Source organism: Carassius auratus, chromosome 7 (genome assembly GCF_003368295.1).
Source record: "Carassius auratus strain Wakin chromosome 7, ASM336829v1, whole genome shotgun sequence".
Lineage (NCBI taxonomy): Eukaryota > Metazoa > Chordata > Actinopteri > Cypriniformes > Cyprinidae > Carassius > Carassius auratus.
The window spans coordinates 19,279,181-19,304,236 of NC_039249.1; the positions used below are offsets into that span (position 1 = coordinate 19,279,181).

Genomic DNA, 25,056 nt, shown 5'->3' on the forward strand with positions numbered 1-25,056 from the left:
TCAATTTGGTTCAAATTCTTAACTGACAACCCCCAAATGGGAGAATAGTTTTTAATAAAAACAAAAAAAAAGCAAGAAAGAGATCTCAAGTACAGGGATCAGGACCCGTGACATACTTGGCTTAAGAAGTGTTACACCCACAAGTATTTATAAAAATATATTTCACAAAGTAGGAAACAATACATGGATATCTTAGAGTACAATACAGAGAGTAGCTAATTAAACATACAAGTGTATGAGCATTAAAGCACAGTAGAAAATATGATTTGCATGAAAGACTACTTTATATTTTCGCATGTCTGTCCAAGAGAACTGCCATTAATCGCATCGATACAAACAGAATATGCACGTAGCTTCAGTGCCAGATTCCCATGTGCAATAGCTAACGTGCATAAACATAACCTATTACTTGAAAGAAAAGCTAAGAGAATCAGCAATGACTATGTACAACTTTTTTTTTTTTTTTTTTTTTTTTTTTTGCTCTAATATCATACAGTGCAGCACATTACGCATGTCTGATTCTGTATTTCTTTACTTGATGGATTCAGATTTTTTGATTTAAAAAATGGCAGGGGTCAAATATAAACATGGACTAGATTTTCTCAACTATTGTGCTTAGAATGATCACTGATATCACTGGGTATAGTATGGGAATACACACACACACACACACACACATATACACACGCACACAGTGTCAATAAAATATTGACTTATCTTTCCTGGTCATGAACAAATCTTTTGTGGATTTCACAGTTCAGTGTAGTTAACAAATCTCACTGTGTGAATTTCAGAAAATATTTCAAAAATGAAAATTAAATTAAATAAAATAAATAAATAAATAAATAATAATATAAAAAAAAAAAAAAAAAAAAAAAAAAAATGTGATGCTCCAAAATATAACTAAGCTGAAGAAGAAAAGCTTGAAACTTTACATTAAAAAAATAAATAAAAAGTACAAATATACTCAAACCTGCAGCACAAAACAGACGATTGGCGATGAATATTTATAGATTTATATAAAACATACACAACAATGAAGAAACACCATCAATGTTCCAAAAATACATTGGAATACAACTGTATTTAATGCTTGCTTTTGAAGAACGAAGGCCTCATTGTTTCCACAATTCTCTTGTTGTCCTCAACGCAGTCTTACACAGTCTAATCATCTTAGCGTGTGAACCACACATAAAGCATATGAATACAAAGGGTTGTATAAAGCAAGCCTCAAGGCTTTTCCAGTTTACTCAAGAAATCTGGCCACGTAGTATCAAAGGGTCAAACGTTATCTCAGCAGGCAGATCCTAAAGCCAGTGTGACGTATTTTCATTGCGCTCGCATTTGTTAAACCACACATACATTCATAAGTAATGTAGACAACATATTGCTATTTAGTTTACTTTCTTTTTTTAAATGTTCCTTTATCTGATTGGCTCAATGACGGCAAGAGATCTGTTGTCGCTGGGGAGCGGTGTCATTTTGAGTTCTCTGCAGTCCTTTTTCTCCTGCCAAGCCACAGCGGGCTACAAGGTGTCCGAAAGTCCCCTTTCCATCCAGTCCTTTCAAGCGACTACCAAGAATCAAGGTTCTGATGCCTTTGGTGGTCACAGTGAACAACAAATACCCAAAATACTGCTAGACACTCAGTGACGGTAATCTAAACTCACACTCCACAAGAATCATTGACCTCCTACTATAGACACTGGTAAGTTCTGAAGTTACGATGCACTCTGATGTGGTAGATGACTAATGCTATTAGGTCTCTCTAAGAAGATTTAAAAAAAGGCGCCCCCACCCCCTTTTAAACAGCCGTGTCTAACATCCCCGTAGCATAATACACAAGTTATGTGGACAGAAGCAAAAGGTCCGTAGCGCTTGGAGGTCAAGTCTCTTTGTCGCTCTCGCCCACAGAATAGAGCTCGCCCAGTCTTCTGAAGCGCGGCCCCCACTCTCTAAGGTAGTCATAGTTCTGGTCCGAGTCCGAGGAGGCCGTTTCGAGGGAACTCAGGGAGCCCGCGATGGAGCCCCTGCCCTCGTAGCCATAGATTTGGATGGAGTCGTACGGTGGAGCCGTGGGGTCGTTGTCTGCCTCGTGAAGCCGTACGTTGATGAATTCATCCACGTCTACTCCGTTCGGACCCGAGTGCTGACCCTGTCTGGGCATGAACTGCAGGTCAGGCTTGATGTCCTTCCTTGGCAGATACCCGTTGATGCCATCTGGGTTCTGCAGGGTGGCGATGTCAAAGGCCTCCGTATCCTCCTCCCCGCCTCCCTCGTCATCGTAACGGATGATGTTCTCTCTCACGTCCTCATCATCTTTGATGATTAGAGGCTCATTCTTGTGTCTCCTCAGTGTCACAAACAAGACCAAGATAACTGAAAGGCACAAGAACATCCACTTAGTGAGCTCTACCTTGGCCTTGTGCAGTTCAAAGTTAGGATTTTTTCATTCGTTTACCTAAGTGCCTTTTCGATTCACATTTTACATGCACATCACAAAGTGGATTTCAAATCTTTAAAAAAATGAGTAAGGACTAAAGAGGCAGCTGAAATGACCTACCGAGAAGTAGGATTATACAAGCTAGAATTGCAATCAGAGCTCCCATGCTGAGACCAATGGGTAGAACAAAAGCCTCGACGTTACACGACTGCACGATGCCGTCCCTGCTGCAGCCGCACACCCGGATAGTTAAAGTGTTCGTGCTGCTCATTGGAGGCTCGCCGTCGTCAGTCACGATGATGGGAAGGAGGTACGTCTCCTGTTTCTGTCGCCGAAAGGAATCGTGCTTGGCAAGAACGCTGATTGAGTTATCTGGGGAGAGATAAAGTTTGGCTGTGATGTATGAAATCAAAGACAATTCATGCAAGTAAATGGTAGGGAAATGACACGCTATTAAATTTACGACAAGACAATGTCTATTCCACCGATAAATAAACAGATGGATATAAATAGGTTCATCTCTGCAGTCAATCTTTTGCAAAGGCTACGGGATTAGTGGGAGCATCTCAGGGAGGCAGACAAAGAAACCGAGCAAAGTATTGGCGCTTCCACTGGAGCTTCTTTTCAGAAGTTATAACTTCATTATCTGCCCCCTCATACCCCAAGCATATGTTGAGGCTCTCCAGTGTCTCAAGGAGCTCTTTCGGTTGATACGCTGCACAATGTGTCCCTTAAAGCCTTCAATTTTTATTTCAAGAAAATAAATAAATAAACAAAATCAGCTACTGAGTGAAAGGTTTAGATAATACCTCAAGACGGATACAACAGAATAGTAACGGGAAAAGCTTTATCACTTAATAGAGTCCTGGGAGAAACCAAGGCAATGTTAATGTATATATGTATTTATGTATTGCTTCTCATGAGGGTGAACAGGAAGTTCATCATTTAAAACTACGGAATAAAAGGACATCACCAAGCTCACTGGAACAAATAATGGCAAACTAAACAGGGACGGGATTAAATTTCCGCTCATAAACATGCTAATGAAAAATGTAAATATGGCTTTCTTTTTGTTTCCCTGAGATCACAAAGCAATTATCTGCAAAAGTTGTGAGCTGATTTATCAATGTAATTAAAGTTCCATATTTGTGTCATTATGTGTAAAGTAGATTCTCCTTAACTTATGTATCTTATTTCACCAAACCGGTCTTAAGTCGCAGGGGTATATTTGTAGCAATAGCCAAAAAAAAAAAAAAACCTTTTTTGGGTCACAATTATCGATTTTGCTTTTATGTCAAAAATCATTAGGATATTAAGTAATGATCATGGTCCATGAAGATATTTTATAAATTCCCTACTGTTATAATATCAGAGAGTGAGTTGCTAAAAGAAAGAATGTAAGGGAAAATATATATTTGTAGTTGTAGTACGTATATATAACTATCCTCTGCTGAGATCTTGAGACATTTAATGTCTTCTTTTATTTCAGTTGATTTAATCTTTGCCTCTGGCGTCTGAAGTCAGATGCAGTTCTTGTGCTTCTCTGTCATTCTGGGATTCTGCTTGTTAACAGCAGGTTCATCATTAATGGTTAATTATCACTTAATTATCTTCTTAACTCCAGCACTGCTTCAGTGCTACTTTAAATTTAGAAAGAAACATTTATTTTATTTATTTATTATTATTTATTTGATTTTTTTAGTCTAGCTGAGGAAATTCTGGCAGTTCCTAGCTGGCAATTACAGTTATCATCACAAACAAACCTCCTCAGCTGAGCTCCAGAGGTCTGCTTCAGACAACCTGCCTGGTGTTTGCAGGTGGGAACCATCATAGACTATACGTGTGCAAATATAGATCACTACTTGCACATGATCATTGAAACGAGTTTTCAGGATGGATAATCATGCAATTAAGCATGACAAAAAACAAAAATAAATAAAATAAATAAATAAAGCATGTATTGTACAGCAAGTTTCATGTGCATGGGGTAAACATGATTAATAGTGCTTTGACTAGAAGAGAATGAAACATAATCCAAGTGTGTGAAATCTAGATTTTACATTAAAAAAAAAAAAAAAAAACAATAATTATATATATATATATATATATTTTTTTTTATATACAATTATTATTTTTATTTATTTTTATTTTTTTATGGGCAAAAACAGTTTTTCAAAAATCTTGTGTTTCACAAAGTCAAAAAAAGCATAAAGGTTTGGAATGACATGAGGCTGAGTAAATGATGACAGCATTTTCATATTTGAGTGAACTCTCTTTTTAAGGGATTCTAACAATACACTACACCGCGCTTTTTAATCATGAATCACAAGTAACAACACATACTATGATGAAAAGCACTAAGATATAGCACAACTTTGGACATGCTGTCAAATTGCGGCACACGTTTTGATGCCAAGCTCGATCAAACACACATGCAAGCTCACTCACACACACACTCATACACACACAGCAGAAGAGATGAGAAAGCGGCCTTAGTGCACCAGACGCCTCAGGCTGTGCATCAAAGCCTGGTGTCCTTACAGAGCTTTCTCCTGTCTCTGTGATGGAGTGGCCATCTTTAACCTGAACTCACTCAGGCTGACTCATAATACATGCTGCCTCTCAAGATATCACTGAGATTGTCACTAATGACATTCCGCCTGTCTGCTTCATCTTACAGTTCTCAAGGTCTGTCTTTGTCTTAGTAGTCCATTGTACAACGCTTTGTATTGTTTCATCTTTCTTTTTTCTTTTTCATTTTGAAAAAGCTATATACATATCGATATACATATATATACATATCGATATACATATCGATCCTCTTGTTTCTTGTTCATTGTATTAACAAATATAAAACGGTATAGTTATAACTAGCTACAACATTACTGAAATTACTAAAGACAAAGTGAACACATTTAAGAAATATTTATGAGCTCAACAGCATTGTTTATTATATATTTCCTTTTACTACTTTCAATTTATTTTACAATAATGTACTGCTAATTTATTTTTTTATAATCTACATAATGTAAAGAGGAGGAATTTTATAATATTAGCCAGTACATTCATACTAGACATATTTGAAAATTGTGCATTTGATCACTTTATTCAACCCAGCACATGCAATGTATAACAACAAAAATAATTTCACCCCATCATAAACCTGTTTTATGTTTATGTTATCACTACCATCTACCTTTTATCACAGCACATAAACAGAGAGAAGACAAAAAAAAATAAAAATAATAATAATAACAAAATAAAATTCCATAATAATCCACTTTGTATATTAACACACACTCATTTTAATCACAACTTCTTTAGCATAATTGATACTAGTTCTTTGATGTGCTACTCTTGAATTCTGAAATTCTTATTTCATACCTGGAACTGGATTTCTTTTAATAAACAAAAATAAAGTATAGTTGAAAGTATACAATTGTTATTTTTTAAACATTGTTTTCTAAGTTTTTGTTTAAATTAAACATATGTTGATAAAACAAAATGACTTAGAAACTGCTAGTAACTTTTAACAAATAATTAATAAAGAAAATAACAAACACTTTGAATTAAACATGGCATTTTTTATGTAAAATTAATTGTTAAGCAGAAAAACTTAAATTGTTTTTTTTTTCTTTTAAAATATACTCAAATGATCTTATTTTTATTTAACTTAAAATTAACACAATGCATAGCACTAACAATTAAATAATATTTGTTATTATTATGATTGTTTTTTTTTTTTTTTACCTATTTTTCTTTAGATTTATATACGGCTTTTATATCACCCCACTCTTTACATAGACTAGAGGGAGACACAATTTCTTTCCCTTTCAGACGCTTCCTTACTCTTATATTAACTCAAATCATGACTGTCCCTTGGAAGGCAGAGCTCTTTTGAAGTAACGTCTGATCCGTCTGGTTCAAAAATATCACGTTTCCTCTTTTTGGTGTGCAGCCAAAACAACAGCTCCTTCAACGGTCAGCCATACAACCACATGCCAAATGGAACTAGATCAATACAGTTCTCCCTCAAGTCTTCGAAAGCATAGTGCAATACTAGGCTGTGCAGCGGGAACAGCAGGAGCGCAGTGTGAAAAAGAAGGTCGGATAGGTTATACAAAAAAAGAAAGAAAAGAATCAGTGTATTTAGCAAACAAATTTAGAACCATCTGCTGCACAGCCTCAGCTTTGAGGAAGTCACCCTACATCGAGTTGCATCGCTAAACCTCGGCTTGGATTCTGTTCATTTGCTTTCTTTCAAAATGCACTGGGGAGTACAAAATAGCTGATGTCCAGACAATTGTGCATCTGCTAACTTTTGGGTACACTAATTCCACCAGATTTCCCCTTCAAATGCATGCCTCCGGACTGCGCTTGACACACAATGTTTGCACGTACAGATGCATCTCTCTCATTCTTAATTCACTGCTGTTTCATAGTCATGTGCCAGTCATACCTAAATTTTATTATTACATATTCTTTTGATTTTTTTGATTTTTTGATTTTTTTTTGGGGGGGGGGTATGCAAATATGCAAAATATGCAAAAAATATGCACCAAAACTATTTACAACAACATCAGAGTTTAAAAGATATACAACCGGAGACATGGTGAAAACAGTTTACAATAATCTTTTGCATTTTGTGAATTTCGTTCCAAAGAGCTTAATGGTTGCCCAATCCCAGTATGTGTGCATCACAGTACTGGTGGCTAAAACATTAAATTGGGAGATGTTGAAAAAATAAATAAAATAGATGTGGATGAACATACCTAAATTGTTTTTGATGGTGAAATTGGGATTGTTGAGCATCTCCAGGCGGTAGTGGAAAGTGTGTCCCTGGGAAGGATTGTCTTTGTCCACAGCGCTGATGGTTTGAATCACCTGTGGACACAGACACAAAGACATGACCAGCCATCCATTACTCTACTTTTGACATCATATGAGGCCAGACACTGACAGCAGCCAACACGGGATGAAAAATCTGTCCCATTCACTCATAAAAGTAGAGACCCTAAGCTAAGGGGGCGCAGGCTTTGGCAGCCCACTTTTCTGTGCCAAGTCCATCTATATATCTGCCACCCCTGTTCAAGACATGTTCTTTTTCTTTATGATTTACAACTAGCTGAAAAGCAGGACCCAGGCGTCCCGGTCATTTTTTCCCCCACATGGATGGAGAATGTTCTTGCAGTGACTGTGTTAGAGGGCGGAGGGTGAGGAAGTACATACTGATACTGTTAGTCACAGACACTGCATGTCGGCTAGAGAGATGCAGGCTCTGACTGAGCCTGAATGGATCTGATTGTTTTCATTTTCTGCAGAGGGAGAGAGAGAGAGAGAGTGAGTGGCTAAAAAAGGCCACCCAGGTGTCTCTTACTTCTCTCTCTTAAATCAATAGGCTGTAATTTACCGCGGCTGATCGTTACGGAGGAGCTGTGAGAGGGAGATGCTGCTGGCGGGTCTGATTCATGCCCTCTTACCTGTCCAGGTTTGCCGTTTTCACAAAGGAATGCTTCGTATTCGGTGGCAAACTCAGGGGCGTTGTCGTTTATGTCCAGCACTTTGATCGCCACTATTGCTCTGGAAATCTGGCTGTGGTTCCCTAATATGAAAAGAGACAAGCTATTAAAACACTGAAAACAGAAGTGCAGTGGCCAAATATAGAAGGGAGCTATTGCAAATCCCAGGTAAATACAATGACCCAGTTATTTTCGGTCTCTTTTTCTGCCTCACAACTATTCCGTTTTCTCTCTTCCTCTCCTTTTTTTTTTCTCTCCCATCCTCTGGGTTGATGGAGAGACAGATGAGACGCAGCATCAGTCTGAGCTTTAGACATTATCAAGTATGCAAAACAGGATTACGGTGAGAGAGAGAGAGAGAGAGAGAAAAAACACATTCAAAGTGCTTTTGAAATCCTCTGTACAGGTGCATGTTTTATACATGAAGGTTGAAAAAAATGAATATTAATAAAATGGTGGCAGCTGAAGTCTAGAAGACAATAAAGGGCAATTTAATTAGATTAACTTTTCATTGGAATTATTCACTGGCGGTAATTCACAGTCCCTTTTGAGGACCCATGTAAATGATTGTATTTAATTAGGGTTGCAACCGCTGACTTTTAAAACAATTATCTATTCGTTTGGCTTTAGCACATGACATGGTACCTTAACATCGTACGGAAATTCAGGGCATACTTCTGTAATGTGTGACACTTAGAACAGCAAACAGCATTTGAAATGCATTTGACCTGTCAATTAATTTTGCTCTTTGATCACCTTACTTAAAAAAAAAAAAAAAGGCAAGAAGCTTATGAGCCTTGACCAGACGTTTCAACATAATGAAATAGCACAGAATCATATCCATAGCCATGCTGTACAGACATCTCTTTTCAAATTCTTTTTCACCAGAGGCATCCGCCAAAAAAGAAAAGAAAAAAAAAAAAAAATCCAGGTTTGTTGGTCATCATATTAAAACAGTGAGAAAGATGAACATTTTGCACGCTTAACTTCACATGCAATGTTGCAATGTGAGGAGCCCTTAAGTAATTCAGTTCATTCAGCTCTCTGAGCTCAGAGACATCTTATGTTAATTGTATATGACAACATCAGTATTTTTTCCTCCTCCAGGGAAAGATTTTTGGCTCCAGTATCTGAAAAATGTAGCTGTACATGCCAATCAAAATGATTCTCGAGGTTTATGGATGGCTTGTGCAATGTTTATTTCTGGTCCACAGCTTGTGTTTAATAAGTTCTTTATCCAGTCAACAGATGTTCTTTTATCTGTTATGTACAGCAAACAGCTCTGGCGTGAGTAGAAATTACTCATTAGATGTCCATGAAATTAACTGCTGAGCTGTTTAATTCAGTACAATTTCTGTCTTCAGTTTCTGAGAGGAAACTTCAGCACTTTAAAATCTGCTGATGGTAAATTAATACCCGATGTGTAAGGTAAAGCTTCTATTACATTAGCTGTTATGGTTCATTTCTAGTTTCTGGCCTTTTTTTCTTAGTGCCTTTATAAACCTGCATATGTTTCTCCATTGTAAATCCTGTTACATAATTAACAAAGATGTTAACTGTGATGTGAATTTTTTATTGGTCTGAAGTGCCTCTACCCAGATTTTAATGATCTCTTTGCGCATTACTGTAACAACCTCTTTGATATTGTTATACAATCATTTTAAAACATAAAACATTTAATGTTTCAGTCGAGAAGAGGAAGAAAGGGAAATAGTACTTACGGACTTCGGTGGCTGTCACTGTGATATTGTGCCACATATCCGTCTCTCTATCCAGAGGTTTAGCTAATGTGATCTTCCCGTCATCAACATTGATGTTAAACTGCCTCTCTAAATCTGTGTGTCTATCAATAAAATACCTGTAGAGGAAAAACAAAGAGAGGGAGAGAGAATAAAACCATTTTAGTACAAGAGGTAAAATGGTCCAAAAGGTTATCTGTTGAGACTGTAGAGGAAAACAAAGAAAGAAATAGAGAGAAATTCTTTAGAAACACACACACAAAAAAAGAATTATATTATATTATTTAATATTATATATATATATATATATATATATATATACATACACACACACACACACACACACACACACACACACACACACACACACACACACACACACACACACACACACACACGCACACACACACACACACACACACACACTGTATACAGTAGTTAGTGGCCGACATAAACCAATAAATACTCCAAAATACCACATGCCCCCCCCCCCCCCCCAAAAAAAAAATAGTTTCAATTATTTTTCTGAAGACATACTTTTGATCATAGTTTAGAAAATCTGACATTCCACACAGAAATGTACAACATTTATATTCAACCTAGTTTATATGCACCTATAATTTACTAATCTTGGAATAACCAGGGTAAAGTCTACTTGGGCATTCTCAAACATGAGTGTGAAGTATAACATGTAAGAAGGCCCCAGTGGATGAAGGATGAGTTGTTAAATAAAGTAAAAAAAAAAAAAAAATGCTAGGAAAGGAAAGGAAATAATTAATTGGCCTGGATAGTGAACGTGAGGAACATGTTCAGCCGTGGTAGAGATCCTGAGACTGAGGGTGGAAGTCCAGGAGGAGTGCTCTACTGCTGTGCGGGCAGCCAGACAGAATTCCCTCCTGGGACAGTCTCCAGGAGGCTGAGTGGATTTCAGTCAAGCTCTGACAGCTCCACGTACCACCGAGAGACAGACCCTGAAATGTTCTGCTATGTGTCAATCAAACTGACAAAGTTACAGTGGGGAATGTAGTAAGAGAAAAAAAAAAAAAAAAAAATTTGAAACAAACAATCAAATCTGTAATTAATTATTCCATGGGATTTTTTTTTTTTTTTGTATTCAAGGTAGAAAAAAATAAAAATAAAATAAATAAATAAATAGTAAGAATAATACATAAAACAAACTTTAAAGGGTTCAAAGGTTATCTTGATTAAGTATGTAGTTTGGATGTGGCTATTTTGCGTTCACAGTGTTAAATACAACTCCTCACTTCTAAAAAAAAAAAAAAAAAAAAAGAATATATATATATATATATATATATATATATATATATATATATATATATATATATATATATAGGCTGATTAAAATACCTTGTTTTCATAGACACATTTATGAATAACAAACATGTATTATTATTTTGAAGAAGAAGAAGAGGAATAATAAGAAGAATTAGCATGATCTTTGTGATGGCATTAGTTTCTAATAATACTATTTTTAATTTGAAAATCTTTTTTTCACTAAAAAAAGCACAGGATAGAACATGTTCCCTAGGCCTTTTGCCATGTAGTTATTATGTCGGGTAAAAGAGTAATTAAGAGGACTTTCACAGAAACTACTGTACCAAATATTTTCCAGTAGGCTGCACCCTGTAAATGTACAGTAACCAAATCAAATGTCTCTGCCTCCTCTATAAGTACAGTGTACATCGGTATAAAACAATTGCCTTCAAGAGCAGGCACCATGTATTAGCATATGTTAGATATCAGGTGCCATAACAAGATCTGGAGCCAGAGGGACTTCTGTCAGAGAAGGTTAAAAGATCCCCACTGATTACACCCACACTTCTTTTGACAGATAGACAATACTTCTAACAGGGCTAATTTGAACTTGGACACAGCTTGGCACCATTTGATGCACGTCAGTTCCACAATAACGAGAGAAATCCTGCAATCTTAAAAGTGGAGAGAGAGAGAGAGAGAGAGAGAGAGAGAGAGAGAGAGAGAGAGAGAGAGAGAGAAAGAGAGATGGGAAGGCTGAAGGTAGGAATGGTCTGAGAGGTCAGACTGATGTGAAGCAATGTTTCTGTGTATCACCGTTTCCATGTCGAGCTGCGATTTAAACTGACATTTTCATTTAACCAGAGTCCTTTGAAAGCCACAGTTACACCATTTTTTTTTATTCATGCCCGTTAGACCTTGATTGCAAGTTGTATTGATGTGACAACCAAACCGATATGCACAATTAGCTGTATTCAAGCAGAAATTTTGTCATTTGAGGTGAGGTCTGGTTATCTTATTTCTCTATGCAATTCTGCATGGGCTATTGGCTAAATAAAGTCAGTCATCTTTTTTATTCTTTTTTTTTTATTTTTTATCTGGTTTCTCATTTCCTAAGTGGCTTTTAGCTTTTAAAACTACTTCAACCCTTCAGCTCTGCTTAGGAAGACATGCAACTTTACCACTTTATGGTTCAAAATTCAGCAAAAAGTCAAACAACCAAAAATCATTTGATCACATTAGAAAAGATCATTCATCTCTTAATGCTTAAAACAACCTTGTGTTGCTTAGCTTAACACAATCTACTCAATGGCCTCAGGATAGAAGTAATTCATCTTTCACATAACACAAACGCATCAAAATGAAAAGCCTGCATGTCAGACCAGTCAGATCAATCCAGGTAGGATATAAAAAAAAATAAATAAAAAAAATCTCACCTTGGCAACAGCAAATGCCAAATATTTTCTTCCTCATATGTCACAGCTGGAACATTTAAATCACTCCTAAATAGCGACAGCTAAAGAAATTGCTATGAAATATAAAACGACATACACAAATACACTACAATGTAGAACAAACAGTTCTTATACAAAAGAGAGACATTAACTTTTGAGGACATAATCGACAGTATATAAAATAAGAATGATTAAAATCAAACATACTCGTAATGCTAACCATCCTTTTAGGGCTGAACAATTTGGGAATAAATTGGGTGTTCACACTCTTTACAGTTTGATACTGGGTTTATCACAAGCCACATTATCACTATCTTGAGCCATTCAATATGAATATAATCAAGTGTTGCGGAGCAGCATTTACTGTGAACTGAGCTGGTCTGAGATGCTAAAAACACACAGAATCATGAGTTGCTTATGTATAAAATAACACAGTGGCACACTTCACTCTGAAACACACAGTTCATACCTGTATATTTAATTAAAACAAAAAAAAATCCCACTAAGCCATTTCAGTTTTATTTTGATATATCGCACAGCCTTGGAATAAATATATCACACACAAGAATGCTCACTTGGTGCAAACTCCATTGCAGCGTTGAAACCCAATCTCTGATTTCTCCCTGCTCCCAGTTCCCCGTGTAATTACACAACCTGTTGCATGTTGTCCCTAAAACATCATTTCGAGTCACTGGAGAATTAATGAAACGCTAGGTTGGACTGAGAGAAATTGGCTGTATAACCTATACTGAAGGTGCCCTTGTAATTTTTCAAGTAGGAAGTCACAGAAGTGAAATACATCAGTGAGAGGAAGGGGGGGAATCTTATTGTGTCACTGTCCTATCTCTCTCCCTCTCTCTTTCCCAGTACAACCAATTCTGTGGAGGTGAGAGCTCCATTTAGTCTGAATGCAAATGCACCTCTAAAGGCAATTTCAGCGGCAGCATTTAATGGCTGGTAGGATGCAGTGGTGAAGGAGAACTTGGATATTAGATTGAAGCAGTAGCTTGAGCTTGAACCTCTCTTGGCTTAATGAAGAACATTTTTTTTTTTTTTTTGGCCTAATTTCGCCAAGGAGGACAACATAGTTCATGTTGGCCATAAATGATTGCCTTTACCTGACTTGGCTGTGTGTGGCGTCCTGGTCTCTCGCCGCCACCGCTCCTATGACTGTGTTGATTGCAGCGTTTTCATGCACATCGAAGAGATAAGCAGACTTTGTGAACACAGGGGGTTCATCTGCATCCTCAACGGTGATTTTGACAGTGGCCTGGTCCATGTAAGGCCCACCCGTAACCGAATCGGCACGTATGTTGGTCGCCACCACTGTTAGATTGTAGGATTTTTTGGACTCAAAGTCCAGAGGCTGGGAAACAGAGAAAAGGGGATGAAAGAGGAATGTTTATTATTAATGGGCACAAAACAAAGACAAACGGCTTTCTGGTTTTAGCGGACTTGCAGGACTGACTGTAATTGCACCAGCTTCCTCCCACCTTGCAACGGATAAGATTTAAGCTGCTGCGAGCCCACTAGCAGGGTGAACAAAAATAATATTTAGTAGCAATAACCACACTTTCACCTGGAGCGTGGGATGTGTTATTAATTTGTGGCGGAGACAGCATGTGTTTGGGATTTAAATGAGGCTGCAAATAAGGTTAATCTAATGGAAACACAAGGACTGCATTGCAAATTGTTAAGAAATCATGAAAAATACAATTTGTGTGTTTGTGTTGTCTGAAAACAAAATTAATCCTTGCCCACAATACCATGACGTTAACATTGTTAATGTATTCTCCGAGGCAATTATCCAATGGTGAGGTATTATTGAAGTAGCAGATAAAATACAATTTGGGAATTATTTGTACTCCAGGATAAATATTTGTGATTTCAGCGTATGAAGAAAGGCCCCATGTTCACCCCACCTGTGTACATACATGCCACAGTGAAGAGAACTCGGCACAGAGCGCAGTTTTATATTTTCATCTAGTAAAAAATTCATGGTTTTTCCATTGTGTTCTGAATCACACCTCTCTCTACCTTATTTGAACTTGAAAAAGGGCTCAAGTCTCCCCTTTGGTCTTTTATTGACAGAAACTAAACTAGACCTGACTGCTGAAGTACACATGAAAAGAAACAGGCTATAGGAATGAGCTGAAGTAGTAGAATGAAGAATTTGCTTATGTTATCAAAAAAAAAAAAAAAAAAAAAAAAAAAAAAGAAAAAAAAAAAAGCCTCCGTCCCACAGGGGAGGTCAGGCGGACACTGGAGCCGGGCCGAGAGCAGCCCCAGCTGGGAGAGAAGAGCAGCTGGAGTTCCTCTATCAGCACACTTTGAAGTCAGTGCGGCTGACAGCAGGGCACCCGGATGAGAACAGCCCATGTACTTCTGTCTACTGTTAAAAGAAAGCCATTTATTTAAAATATAAATATTTTGAAATACTACTAATATATTTACCGTTATATATTATATGTATATATATATTAATGTTTGAGTGTAAGTTTCTTACATTTCTTTCTGTGGGAGTCCAACCAATCTATAAAAATCAGATTTTTTTTTTTTTTTTTTCATCTCATTGCTTTCACTATTATTAGGCTTTCTGGCAAACTCCAGATGTGCTTTCACAAAGTACTTCTTTTTTGTCATCCTCTTGTACACTACGGCATAATACAGAACTCTTGATATGGTTGACTGGTGCACCTTTAATTCATTACCTACTCTTTAGCTCCTTCAAAGCTATTCACAGAGAATTCTGAAACAGTATGACCCTTCCCATCAGTCCTCTCTATTCCAATAGATTCCTGTCTTTTTCCATTACTATTTCTAATATAAATTTAAATGTAAATAAATATAGCAATTAAAAATCATCATCTTTTTTTTTTTTTTACCAAAAAAATAAATAAATAAAATGGTTAGGTTGTGCAAATAGCCAGGGGTGCACATCTTTTTTTTTTTTTTTTTTTTTCTCAGCCTGGTTCTTATATGATAACCTGGAGATTTTGTTTGGTTCTCACAAGGCACGTAGTGTGACCCATCAAATATAACTATAAAAAAAAAAAAAATATATATATATATATATATATAATAGAAATATTATTATTGCAATTTATTTAGTAATTATTTAAATATTTTATAAAACAATAATTTAAAAAGGGAGTATTAAATACAAATACAATTATTTTATAGTAAACTTTAAAATAAAATGCTATTATTATTATTTTTTTTCTATTATTTTTTTCGAACTTTCATAATTTTCGATATTTGAAAATTATATTTGGCGGCAAGTAAGTATATACATCTGTAGAGCGTCGATGAATGAAATGTCATAATTTTGCACTGTGCGTTGAAAACGTAGTGGGTAACCTAGATTTATGCTTTCAGTTCGAAAAGAAATCTTATACAGTACAGTTTGTCGATCTAAAATGGTAATTGTGCATTAACAGCCATGTTGGTACGCAAATGCACGCTCTAAACTTATTTACACAACACATTTCTTATTTTGGTCACTCATGCGGACCTGCAGTCCACTTATGTGCACCCCAGCAAATAAGACTGCACCATTCAGTAGGACTTCACAAGCAGAACTTGCCCTATGATGTGAAATTCAGAACAAGCTGCAGTCTGGCACCTTGCTTGCTTTGGAAAAGGTCAGTGCTGTTTGGGACTATTGAATGTTGGTGACAGTTCATAGAGTTTTATGTCTCTATATAAAAATGGGTAAACAAAGCAGCATATACAAAAAGGAAGAAAGAAAGAAAAGTTATCTCTTTTACCATGCAACATGCTTGAAATGTTACCATTTAAATGTAGCTGAGATTTTTGAGAACACCATTCAAATGCAGCTTTGCATATTGGCAGGACTGAAACTAGCTCCTCTCATCTCAGACACTGCGAATCTGTTCCATCTAAAAATACCATGCCAACACCTCATTCTTTTGATAGTCATGCATGCCATTTGACTCTCTACAGTCAGATTGGCACTTCTGCATCCCTCTGGGTATCGCTTTTGGCACTCATTGTGCGGAAAGGCCTGAATATGACTACGGCTGTCAATTGACCTCCGTCGTTTCCAGATGATGCAATTCAGGCTTTCATGTGGCCTGAACGCACACTGAACCGCATGGCTGTGACTGATTTCCCCACATATATATGTGCCTGTTTGAAAGCAACTAGCATGGTGTGAGGGTGTATGTATACAGGGACATTTAGAAGCATCAAAGATCAGCAGCGGGGGAGGTACAGCAACCCTCACCACCACCACAGCGTAAAGCATCCATCCTTTTACAACAAAGCAGTATCTTGACTGTTTGAGCCTGTGGCATCTCACTCAGATTAATGTTTAACCTCGCTACAAAGGCTTTTTGGTCATGAGCATTCAATATTTAGCAGAAATTAAATACAATTTTAATTGTTGGTGAGGGCTGCATCAGACAACTTGCTGCACATAATAGTTGGCGCACGTCGGCTCAGCACCAATGCCTGGGGAAAAAGTGTATCTGTGCACAGTGGCAGGTGCAAAAAATTGAAGAAAAATAAGGGTTGTGTGCTTTACAAGCTTGTTCTGCTCTCTTGAACTCAGGCACCGTCTGGAGGTATAGAGGTTAGCGGGGAGTGGGCTGTTGATTGCCTGTTTTTCTCATGCAATGCCATCCATCATGCTATTAGTAATGCAGACAACAGATTCCAGGCCAAGTGCTATGGGATGAGAAGACGAGGAAAAACAGGCATGCCATTACGCATTCAGCTGTGAGAGACCTGGGACACACCAAATGACTGTTTTTTTTATTTCTCGCTTTGTTTCTACATTTTCTTCCCTTTCTTCCAAGTTAACATTTTGATATTCAGAGGCCTTTACTATAAGGGGTGTACTGGTACACATATTTGTATCAAATTTCTTGGGATGGGTCTTCCAGTTCAGTATGCAGTACGTACGGATAAATGCATTGTTTTAACCACTACATGTGCACAAGTACCGTATGATGACATGAACTTAGAAATTCTTTTGGTACGGTATATCAATATATTTTCAAATGAGAGAGGAAACCCAAGGTCTAGCTCGGACCAAGGAAACAGAACCGGAGCACACAACATTAAATAATAATTTCTTAAAAAACGACTAACATTTCGACGCTCATGCGTCTTCTTCAGAGTCAAACAATGAATGGCAACATACAGATTTTATAGCATTGAAATTCAAATCATTGGCCACAAGCCTAGATGGGTGTGATACATCGATTAATTAATCATAATTAGGCACTCAGGTGTAAACCAGTGTGAATTATAAAAAAAAAAAAAAAACATTAGAAGCCCAGTTCCTCATTCAGACCATTAAGTTCCACTGTGTTGAGAGTGAAAATCCAGAACGCCTCTCTTTGTAGTAGGTACTTGACTAAATCGCCGCCTCGTTGGAAGGGTAGAAGTCTTTCAATTCCCCAAAATTTTAAGGACGCATTAGAGCCGTGATTAGCTTGTACATAAATGTCTCGCAATTGCATAGTCCATATTACGGTTCCGAATTGCTGCTTCATGTTCTGCAATGCGTAATTTAAAGGGCCGTTTAGTCTGACCTACATACATTTAAATTTACATTTTACATTTATTTATTTATTTAAGCGTTCTATCATTTCTACTGCTCCGCGCTCAAACTCGGCATCGTTACTACAATTTCTCCTAAGTCGTAAAAATTGGCCAATAGGAATATTTTTACTAAGTTGTTTAGGATGATGGCTATCTGTTCTGAGGATAGTATTTCTACTAAGAGGTTTACGAAAGATTGATGTTCCTAAAACTCCTTTCGAATTTTTGTAAATAGTCAAATCTAAAAAGTTAATATTTTCTGTAGAGTGTTCTACTGTGAATCTCAGAAAGGATTTGGTAGAGTTAATATAGGCCATGAAAATCTGCAATTCAAACAAGCTCCCTGTCCAGATGAAGAAAACATCATCGATGTATCTCTTCCACAAAGGGATTTTAGGAAGAAATAAGTTGTTAACAGGATTACCAATGCATTTAGCTTCCCAAAACCCATTTCTAGGCATGCATACGACGGTCCGGTCCTTGGTCCGAGCTAGACCTTGGGTTTCCTCCCTGGAATATCATGTCCTGTTCCGTGAGCACCAACCAGGCTGAAGTGCAAGTGACTGCCTTCTAATATTTTCAAATGAGATTTAGATCAATACATTTCATTTTGACATACTTTGATGTTGCACATGCATCTGAAAATGAAAAGCAGGACATAGAGTAAGCTGCTGTGGGGGAAGAAAAAAAAAATGTCTAAAAAATAAAATATGCCTTATATAAAGCACTAGATATCACATAATTCACTGAATGAGCAGTGGCACAATATGACTAAAATACAAGTTTTGCTAAAATATTTTGCATCCAAAGCTGCAAATCTCTCCAATTTACGACAGCACAATAAACTCCAACATGAAGAGTGTTGCAGCTGGTTGCGGCTGTAATAAAAGACTATTTTATTTTAAAGACAAATTAAGAGTTTGTTCAGTAAAATACTTTCTTATATATACAGTGCCCTCCATAAGTATTGGAACAGTGAAGACAAAATTGCTTTCTCTGCTGTGGAGTCAAGACATTTGCAAATATGACTAAAAGATGAATATGCGACAGAACTACAGAATGTCACATTTTATTATTAGGTCTTTCGACACATACATGTTTTACCAAATAAAAGGACAGCACTTTTAGAGTCCATTCCACTATTTGATGTGAGCATAAGTATCAGAACAGTTGAATTTAAGGCATATGTAAAACTCTTGGTCTTATGCTTTGAAATGCTTTCCCCCAGCCTTTAACGCAGCCAATTCAAACTGTTGCTTCTTTTGAGGAGTTTCAGGCTTTAGTCTCCTCTTCAGCTGGTGAAATTAATGATCAATCGGATTTAAATCTGGAGACTGATTTGGGCAATCTAAGTCTTTACATTTCTTTGCCCTGATAAAGTCCCTGACTGAACTGGCAGGGTGTTTTGGGTCATTGTTTTGATCCAATATTAAGTGCTTTCTAATGAGTTTGGTGGCATTTTCTTGAATATAGCCAAGATGATTTTCTGAATTCATTCTGCTACAACCATCATACATTAAGTCATCATTAAAATGAAGAGGTCCTGTTCTAGAGACAGCCATGCATGCCCATGCCATGACACCACCTCCACCAAGCTTTACAGATGAGCTTGTACGCTTAGGATCATTTGCTTTCCAATCACTTATATAAAGATTAATCTTAGTCTCATTGGTCCATCAACTCAGTTCCAAAACTCTTCTGGCTCACGTTTGTGACAAATATTGCCTTTCTATTTTTGGTGCTGATCAGAGGTTTGTATCTTGCTGTGTAGCTAGCTTCTGTAATTCTGTGTCAAATTCTCCTGTGGACTGTAGATTGACAGAGCATCACCCCAACTTTCTGGAGGTTGTTGGTCTTTTGACAGACATGTATTTTAGGATTCATTTTCACAGCTTTTATGATTTGTCTGTGATCAACTACTGTTGTTTTTCTCAGCCGATCAGTTCATCGTTGGTTGCTGATGTCGCAGGTAGTTTGCAAACTCATTTCTCCATGCCATTTGTTTTTCCTATAGTTCTAATTGACTTCCTCTTTTCTTTTAGCATTCAAATTGCTTGCTTTTCTTTCAGAGTCAGCTTTCTCGTCTTCATCCTGGTTTGTGTGTGTCATCATTGAATTCAAGACTTAGAATGCAGAAGCAATGGATATAACTGATAAGACACATTCCCTGCTATAAATATCTGAAGAATAAATGCAAGTCTCAGCTGATCACTTAGAAAAACCTGTTCCAAAAATTATGCTCACATAATTCTTTTTTTCGTGAGCGGGTATGACACCACTGCATCTTTGTTTCCATGTGGAACGTTAAAGAATGCGACACACACGTCTCGCGGAAATCCTGTAGAATACAACCAATCCGATAACTACTTTTGTGTACCATATGCATCAGACGTTTAGCCAATGGTCCGTAGGCATGACATCACGCCTGAGGCTGAGACTAGTATATGTGTGACCCTGGACCACAACAGCAGTCTTAAGTCGCTGGGGTATATTTGTAACAATAGACAAACATACATTGTATGGGTCAAAATTATAGATTTTTCTTTTATGCCAAAAATCATTAGGACATTAAGTAAAGATCATGTTCCATGAAGATAATTTCTTAATTTCCTATCATAAATATATTCAGTTTTCAGATTTTCAAATAGTTGTATCTCGGCCAGATATTGTCCTAATCTAACAAACCATATATTAATGTATAAAAAAAAAAAAAAAAATATTGACCAGATTGTGGTCTAGGGTCATGTGTGTGTGTGTGTGTGTGTGTGTATGATGTACCAAAAAACATACCAAATCCTGATTTCCAAATTGAGAAACATACTGAAACATAACTTTTGTGTACCAATACACCTCTAATTAGTATTGCTTTATTAAATGTGTTATTTATTTATTAATTATAGCACTTTTAAATGTTGATTTTAAGTGTGTTGCTCAAAATAAAGGTAACGGAGAACTGTGGTTGAGGATGATGTATCAAACTGTTGAATAATGCAGATTATTTAAGGCAGCTCATTTGTTTAATTCTGGTATAATTCTTCATATTAATAGAGATCATGCCCAAATCCTTGAAACAATTTCCCAGGTGACACTCATTATTTTGTACACATCATAATGTGCATAGCATTGTCATCATTTACACTTTTAACATGGTATATGTTAGATATGTCATGGAAAATTAATGACAAATTTAGTATGTACATATATTTGTCACATTGTTTGTGCAGATTTGTTGCACAGTTGCACATGTAGATGTTCCTGTAAGATAAAAGGGCTTCATTGTCCTCTCATCCACTATGAAGGGTTCTTCATTTGCATACAATGGCCATTCCATATGCAAATATACACTGCTACACAAGAGCTGAGAATTGAGCACAGAAAGTCAAAGGGTTCGGACTTACATTAGTTCTCAAACCTCAAAACACCTGGACTGCAGTTTTACTTCCAATTTCAGGTGTATAAGGAATTTTAAGTGTGGTTTTTCAGCAGTAAAAAAAAAAAAAATAAAAAAAAAAAAAAAAAAAAAAATATATATATATATATATATATATATATATATATATATATATATATATATATATATATATATATATATATATATATATATATATATTTATTTATTCCAGGGTCCAAGGATTATTAGACGACCCGCACATCACTACACAAAACTTCCCATTCACTACACAAAGCAGAATGTCTGTGACTCTAACAACTATCTAATTATACAAAAAGATGCACTCAACTACGCCGCAAAATAATGTAGCCATCTTTAAAAAAAAAATATAAAACAATACCACTAAAGCCCTGAACACTAAGGTGATAATTTGCATAAATAATTAATTTGCATGATTAATTCTTTCTTTATTGAGGGTATGATTTAAAATGGCACACCGTGTCAAATAGGTTTCTGACCCCTGCAATACATACTGAGAGGTTCTGTCTCTTCAATATTAACAGCCATTTGTCATCAGTAATGAGCCACTTTTCATATTTTTCACAATATGCAGCCCAGTGACGACCCTGTACCAGAGAGTTTACTGTTAGAGAGTCCCTATTGCACATTAAGCCTACTTTTCTGGTCTTACCTTCTTGAGTCTGAGGATTCCCTCCTGTGTCTGAGCATCAGTGACAATCTCAAAGACATCCCTCTCGTCTCCACCTATGATGCTGTAAGCTGATTTAGCATTTTCCCCGATGTCTCTGTCATTCGCTTTCACTCTTCCTCCAGGTTTCCCGATGCCAAGATCCTCAGTAATAGTGAACTCATAAGAGCCTTTAGATATGAAGTACAAGAAGATCTGGTCTATCAGGTGACAAATAGAACTCAGAGAAAAAACAAAATAGCCTAAAAACTAGACAACAAATGGTAAACAATTATTTTAAACTTGGGGTCAGCAATTTCAGTCTTCAGTGTCACACGATCTTTCAGAAATCATTAAAATGTTTTGATATCATATAATCATTAAAAAAGTGTGAAAAAAGTGCTGCTTAATAAATATATATATATATATATATATATATATATATATATATATATATATATATATATATATATATATATTACTGACATTTTTGATAACAATGTAAATTGTCTATTTTTTTTTTATTTTTATTAATGCATCTTTGCTGATTAAAAGCATTCATTTATTAAATAAACAAATAAATCTTACTGACCCCAAACTTTTGAACTGTAGTATGTAGTGTTTTATATAGTCAGTAAAAGAGGGTCTCCCTTACCCTTTGAGAACTTTGGTGGGTTATCGTTGATATCAGTAAGAGTGACTGTCACAGTGGTGGTTCCTGACAACCCACCCATGTGACCTCCCATGTCTTTTGCTTGAATGACAACAAGATACTCTTCCCTCATCTCACGATCCATCCCTGCCAGAGCCACCCTAATGATTGCTATAGCAATAACAATAAATACATGGATTTACATATAATAATTCAAAATTATAAAGAACAAAACAACAAAAGAATGCATTGAAATGATCTCTCATTTACTTATTTAAATAAATACATAAAAATATGTTATTAAAAATGAACATGGTCTAAATAAACATGCCATTGTGCATTCCGAGGTTTGTAGTTTGCAAAATTTGTTAGCTCTTCCCTTGTCCTTGACCCCCCCAACCAGTTTAGTGTGTGCCATGCATTGCCTGGGCTGCTTTCATTTGGCATTTCAAAGTAGCTTGTTTGTTTGCTGAGGACTTGACCCTGCACCCGGAGTCATTTATATTCCGATTGAATGCGAATTATGCTGTCTGTCTCTTATAATCTTTAATACTGTATGCACCATTATTGATTTATAAATACATAAATACCCCCCCACCCCGCCCTCCCAAAAAAACACAAAAAAAAAAACACAGGTAATCTACTCAAACAATATTGTTTATTAGCTTATAATGTTTTATATATATATATATATATATATATATATATATATATATATATATATATATATATATATATATATATATATATATATATATATATATATATCATGATGTAGTCACTTCGACAAGTAAAAAAAAAAAAGACGTGATAAATAGAAAAATATGCTACACTATACATTCTATGAGACATTTTTACTGGATGACTGAGAATCTTCATAGACATGTAATCTTACACAATCAAAGATATTTTTGTATAGAAATGGAAACTATAATAAGAAGCAACCACATTAAAGAAATCGACAAATAATAGACGTAAATAAATAAGGAAACAAAGGCATTCTACAGGAAGAAAGGTAAGAGTGTTGTAGGGCCAGCTCCGGTTCCATTACGCATGAATAATTCACAGCGTGCATGCATTGTCTGCTAGACTTTTTTATGCTGCACTTACATGTCTTTGTTTCTTGTTCTGTCATGGAGACCAACCGACCACGATAATTTCACTGAACTAAGGAGGTGCATTTTTAGAGGTGAAGTGCTTTGATTGTCAATAGGAATACAGAAGCGCAGGCCTCCCTGAGTGCTGGATGCAGCTGTGTGTGTGTGTGTGTGCGCCATATGCAGTACAACGCTGAATCTGATGCACACGGCAATACTCATTCTATTGTCATCCTGATTTATCATTATCTATTCAAATGAATTCCTGATGATCACAGAAGCGAGGCAACACAAACATTCATTTCCATAGGTATTTGGAGGTTTACTTTCCTTTCATTTATTTATTTTGTTTTTGCTCTTTGCAAGCCATTAGCCAAGTAATGAATTGGTGCATGATGTTTACTTATTTATCAAGTGTGTCTCATTTCCTACGAGGTGTTGGAAGTGTCAAATGGTTTCTAATGGTTGTTTTCCCTTTACCTCTTATTTTTCATTAACATTCATTAAAACATCTGGCTCACTTGAATAAGCCATCTGCATGTGTTCAGTAATCACACAAACCACGCACGCAGCACTTCAATTTGGGCTTTCACACCTTCTCACGACCATTTACATTCTTAAGGCAAAGCTGACAGTGAGTGATTGAAATGCAAGGGGTTATGAAGTGCACAAGGTGTTCTCATAAGCCCAACAACAACAACAAAAAAAGATATTTAAAGTCTGTTCATTTAATATGCACATACAATTTGGACAGATACAGGACTTGTTTATTGTCTGTTGTTTTTCCAAATTACGCGCTGTTCATTTCCATCTCATTGCTTATTAATGTAATTTCACCATTATTTAATCATGTTGCTTACAGACACACTGTTAACAAGTCAGCTGAAAATGCAATTAGGGAAAAAAACAAAGTCAAGGTTGAAAAGGAAGCAGAACGCAGATGGAATTCAAAGATAGCCCTGTCATTTAAATCAGACGCCGCAAATTGCTTTGTGCGCTATTACAGAACAAAATCAGCATCTGCATGTGTCCTTCAGGTAAAATGATCTTGTTTATTTGGTCTTTCTCTAATATTTATTTTCTGCCTCCCGTAATGATGATCATAATAACAATGATTGCAAAAAATGATAAATGATCTAACACCTAAAACTCGTCTTGGTTCATGAAGGGACATTCATCTTGCACCTATTTCTAAGCATGATAATAAGCTTGTTGAATCATTTG

General features: G+C 36.3%; 1 protein-coding gene across 1 annotated transcript in view; it reads right to left on the reverse strand.

Annotated features, from left to right (window-relative positions):
- Window positions 1-947: 947 nt before the first annotated feature.
- LOC113106186 (cadherin-8-like) overlaps window positions 948-25,056 on the reverse strand; it is an 82,807-nt gene continuing 58,698 nt past the window's right edge. The window contains exons 5-12 of the mRNA XM_026267862.1: window positions 22,739-22,906; window positions 22,087-22,274; window positions 13,549-13,796; window positions 9,684-9,820; window positions 7,924-8,045; window positions 7,216-7,327; window positions 2,564-2,815; window positions 948-2,379 (exon numbers count right to left, since the gene is read on the reverse strand). Coding sequence (XP_026123647.1) covers window positions 1,886-2,379; window positions 2,564-2,815; window positions 7,216-7,327; window positions 7,924-8,045; window positions 9,684-9,820; window positions 13,549-13,796; window positions 22,087-22,274; window positions 22,739-22,906 — 1,721 coding nt within the window. The 3' untranslated portion in view covers window positions 948-1,885. The remainder of the gene's footprint in view (window positions 2,380-2,563; window positions 2,816-7,215; window positions 7,328-7,923; window positions 8,046-9,683; window positions 9,821-13,548; window positions 13,797-22,086; window positions 22,275-22,738; window positions 22,907-25,056) is intronic.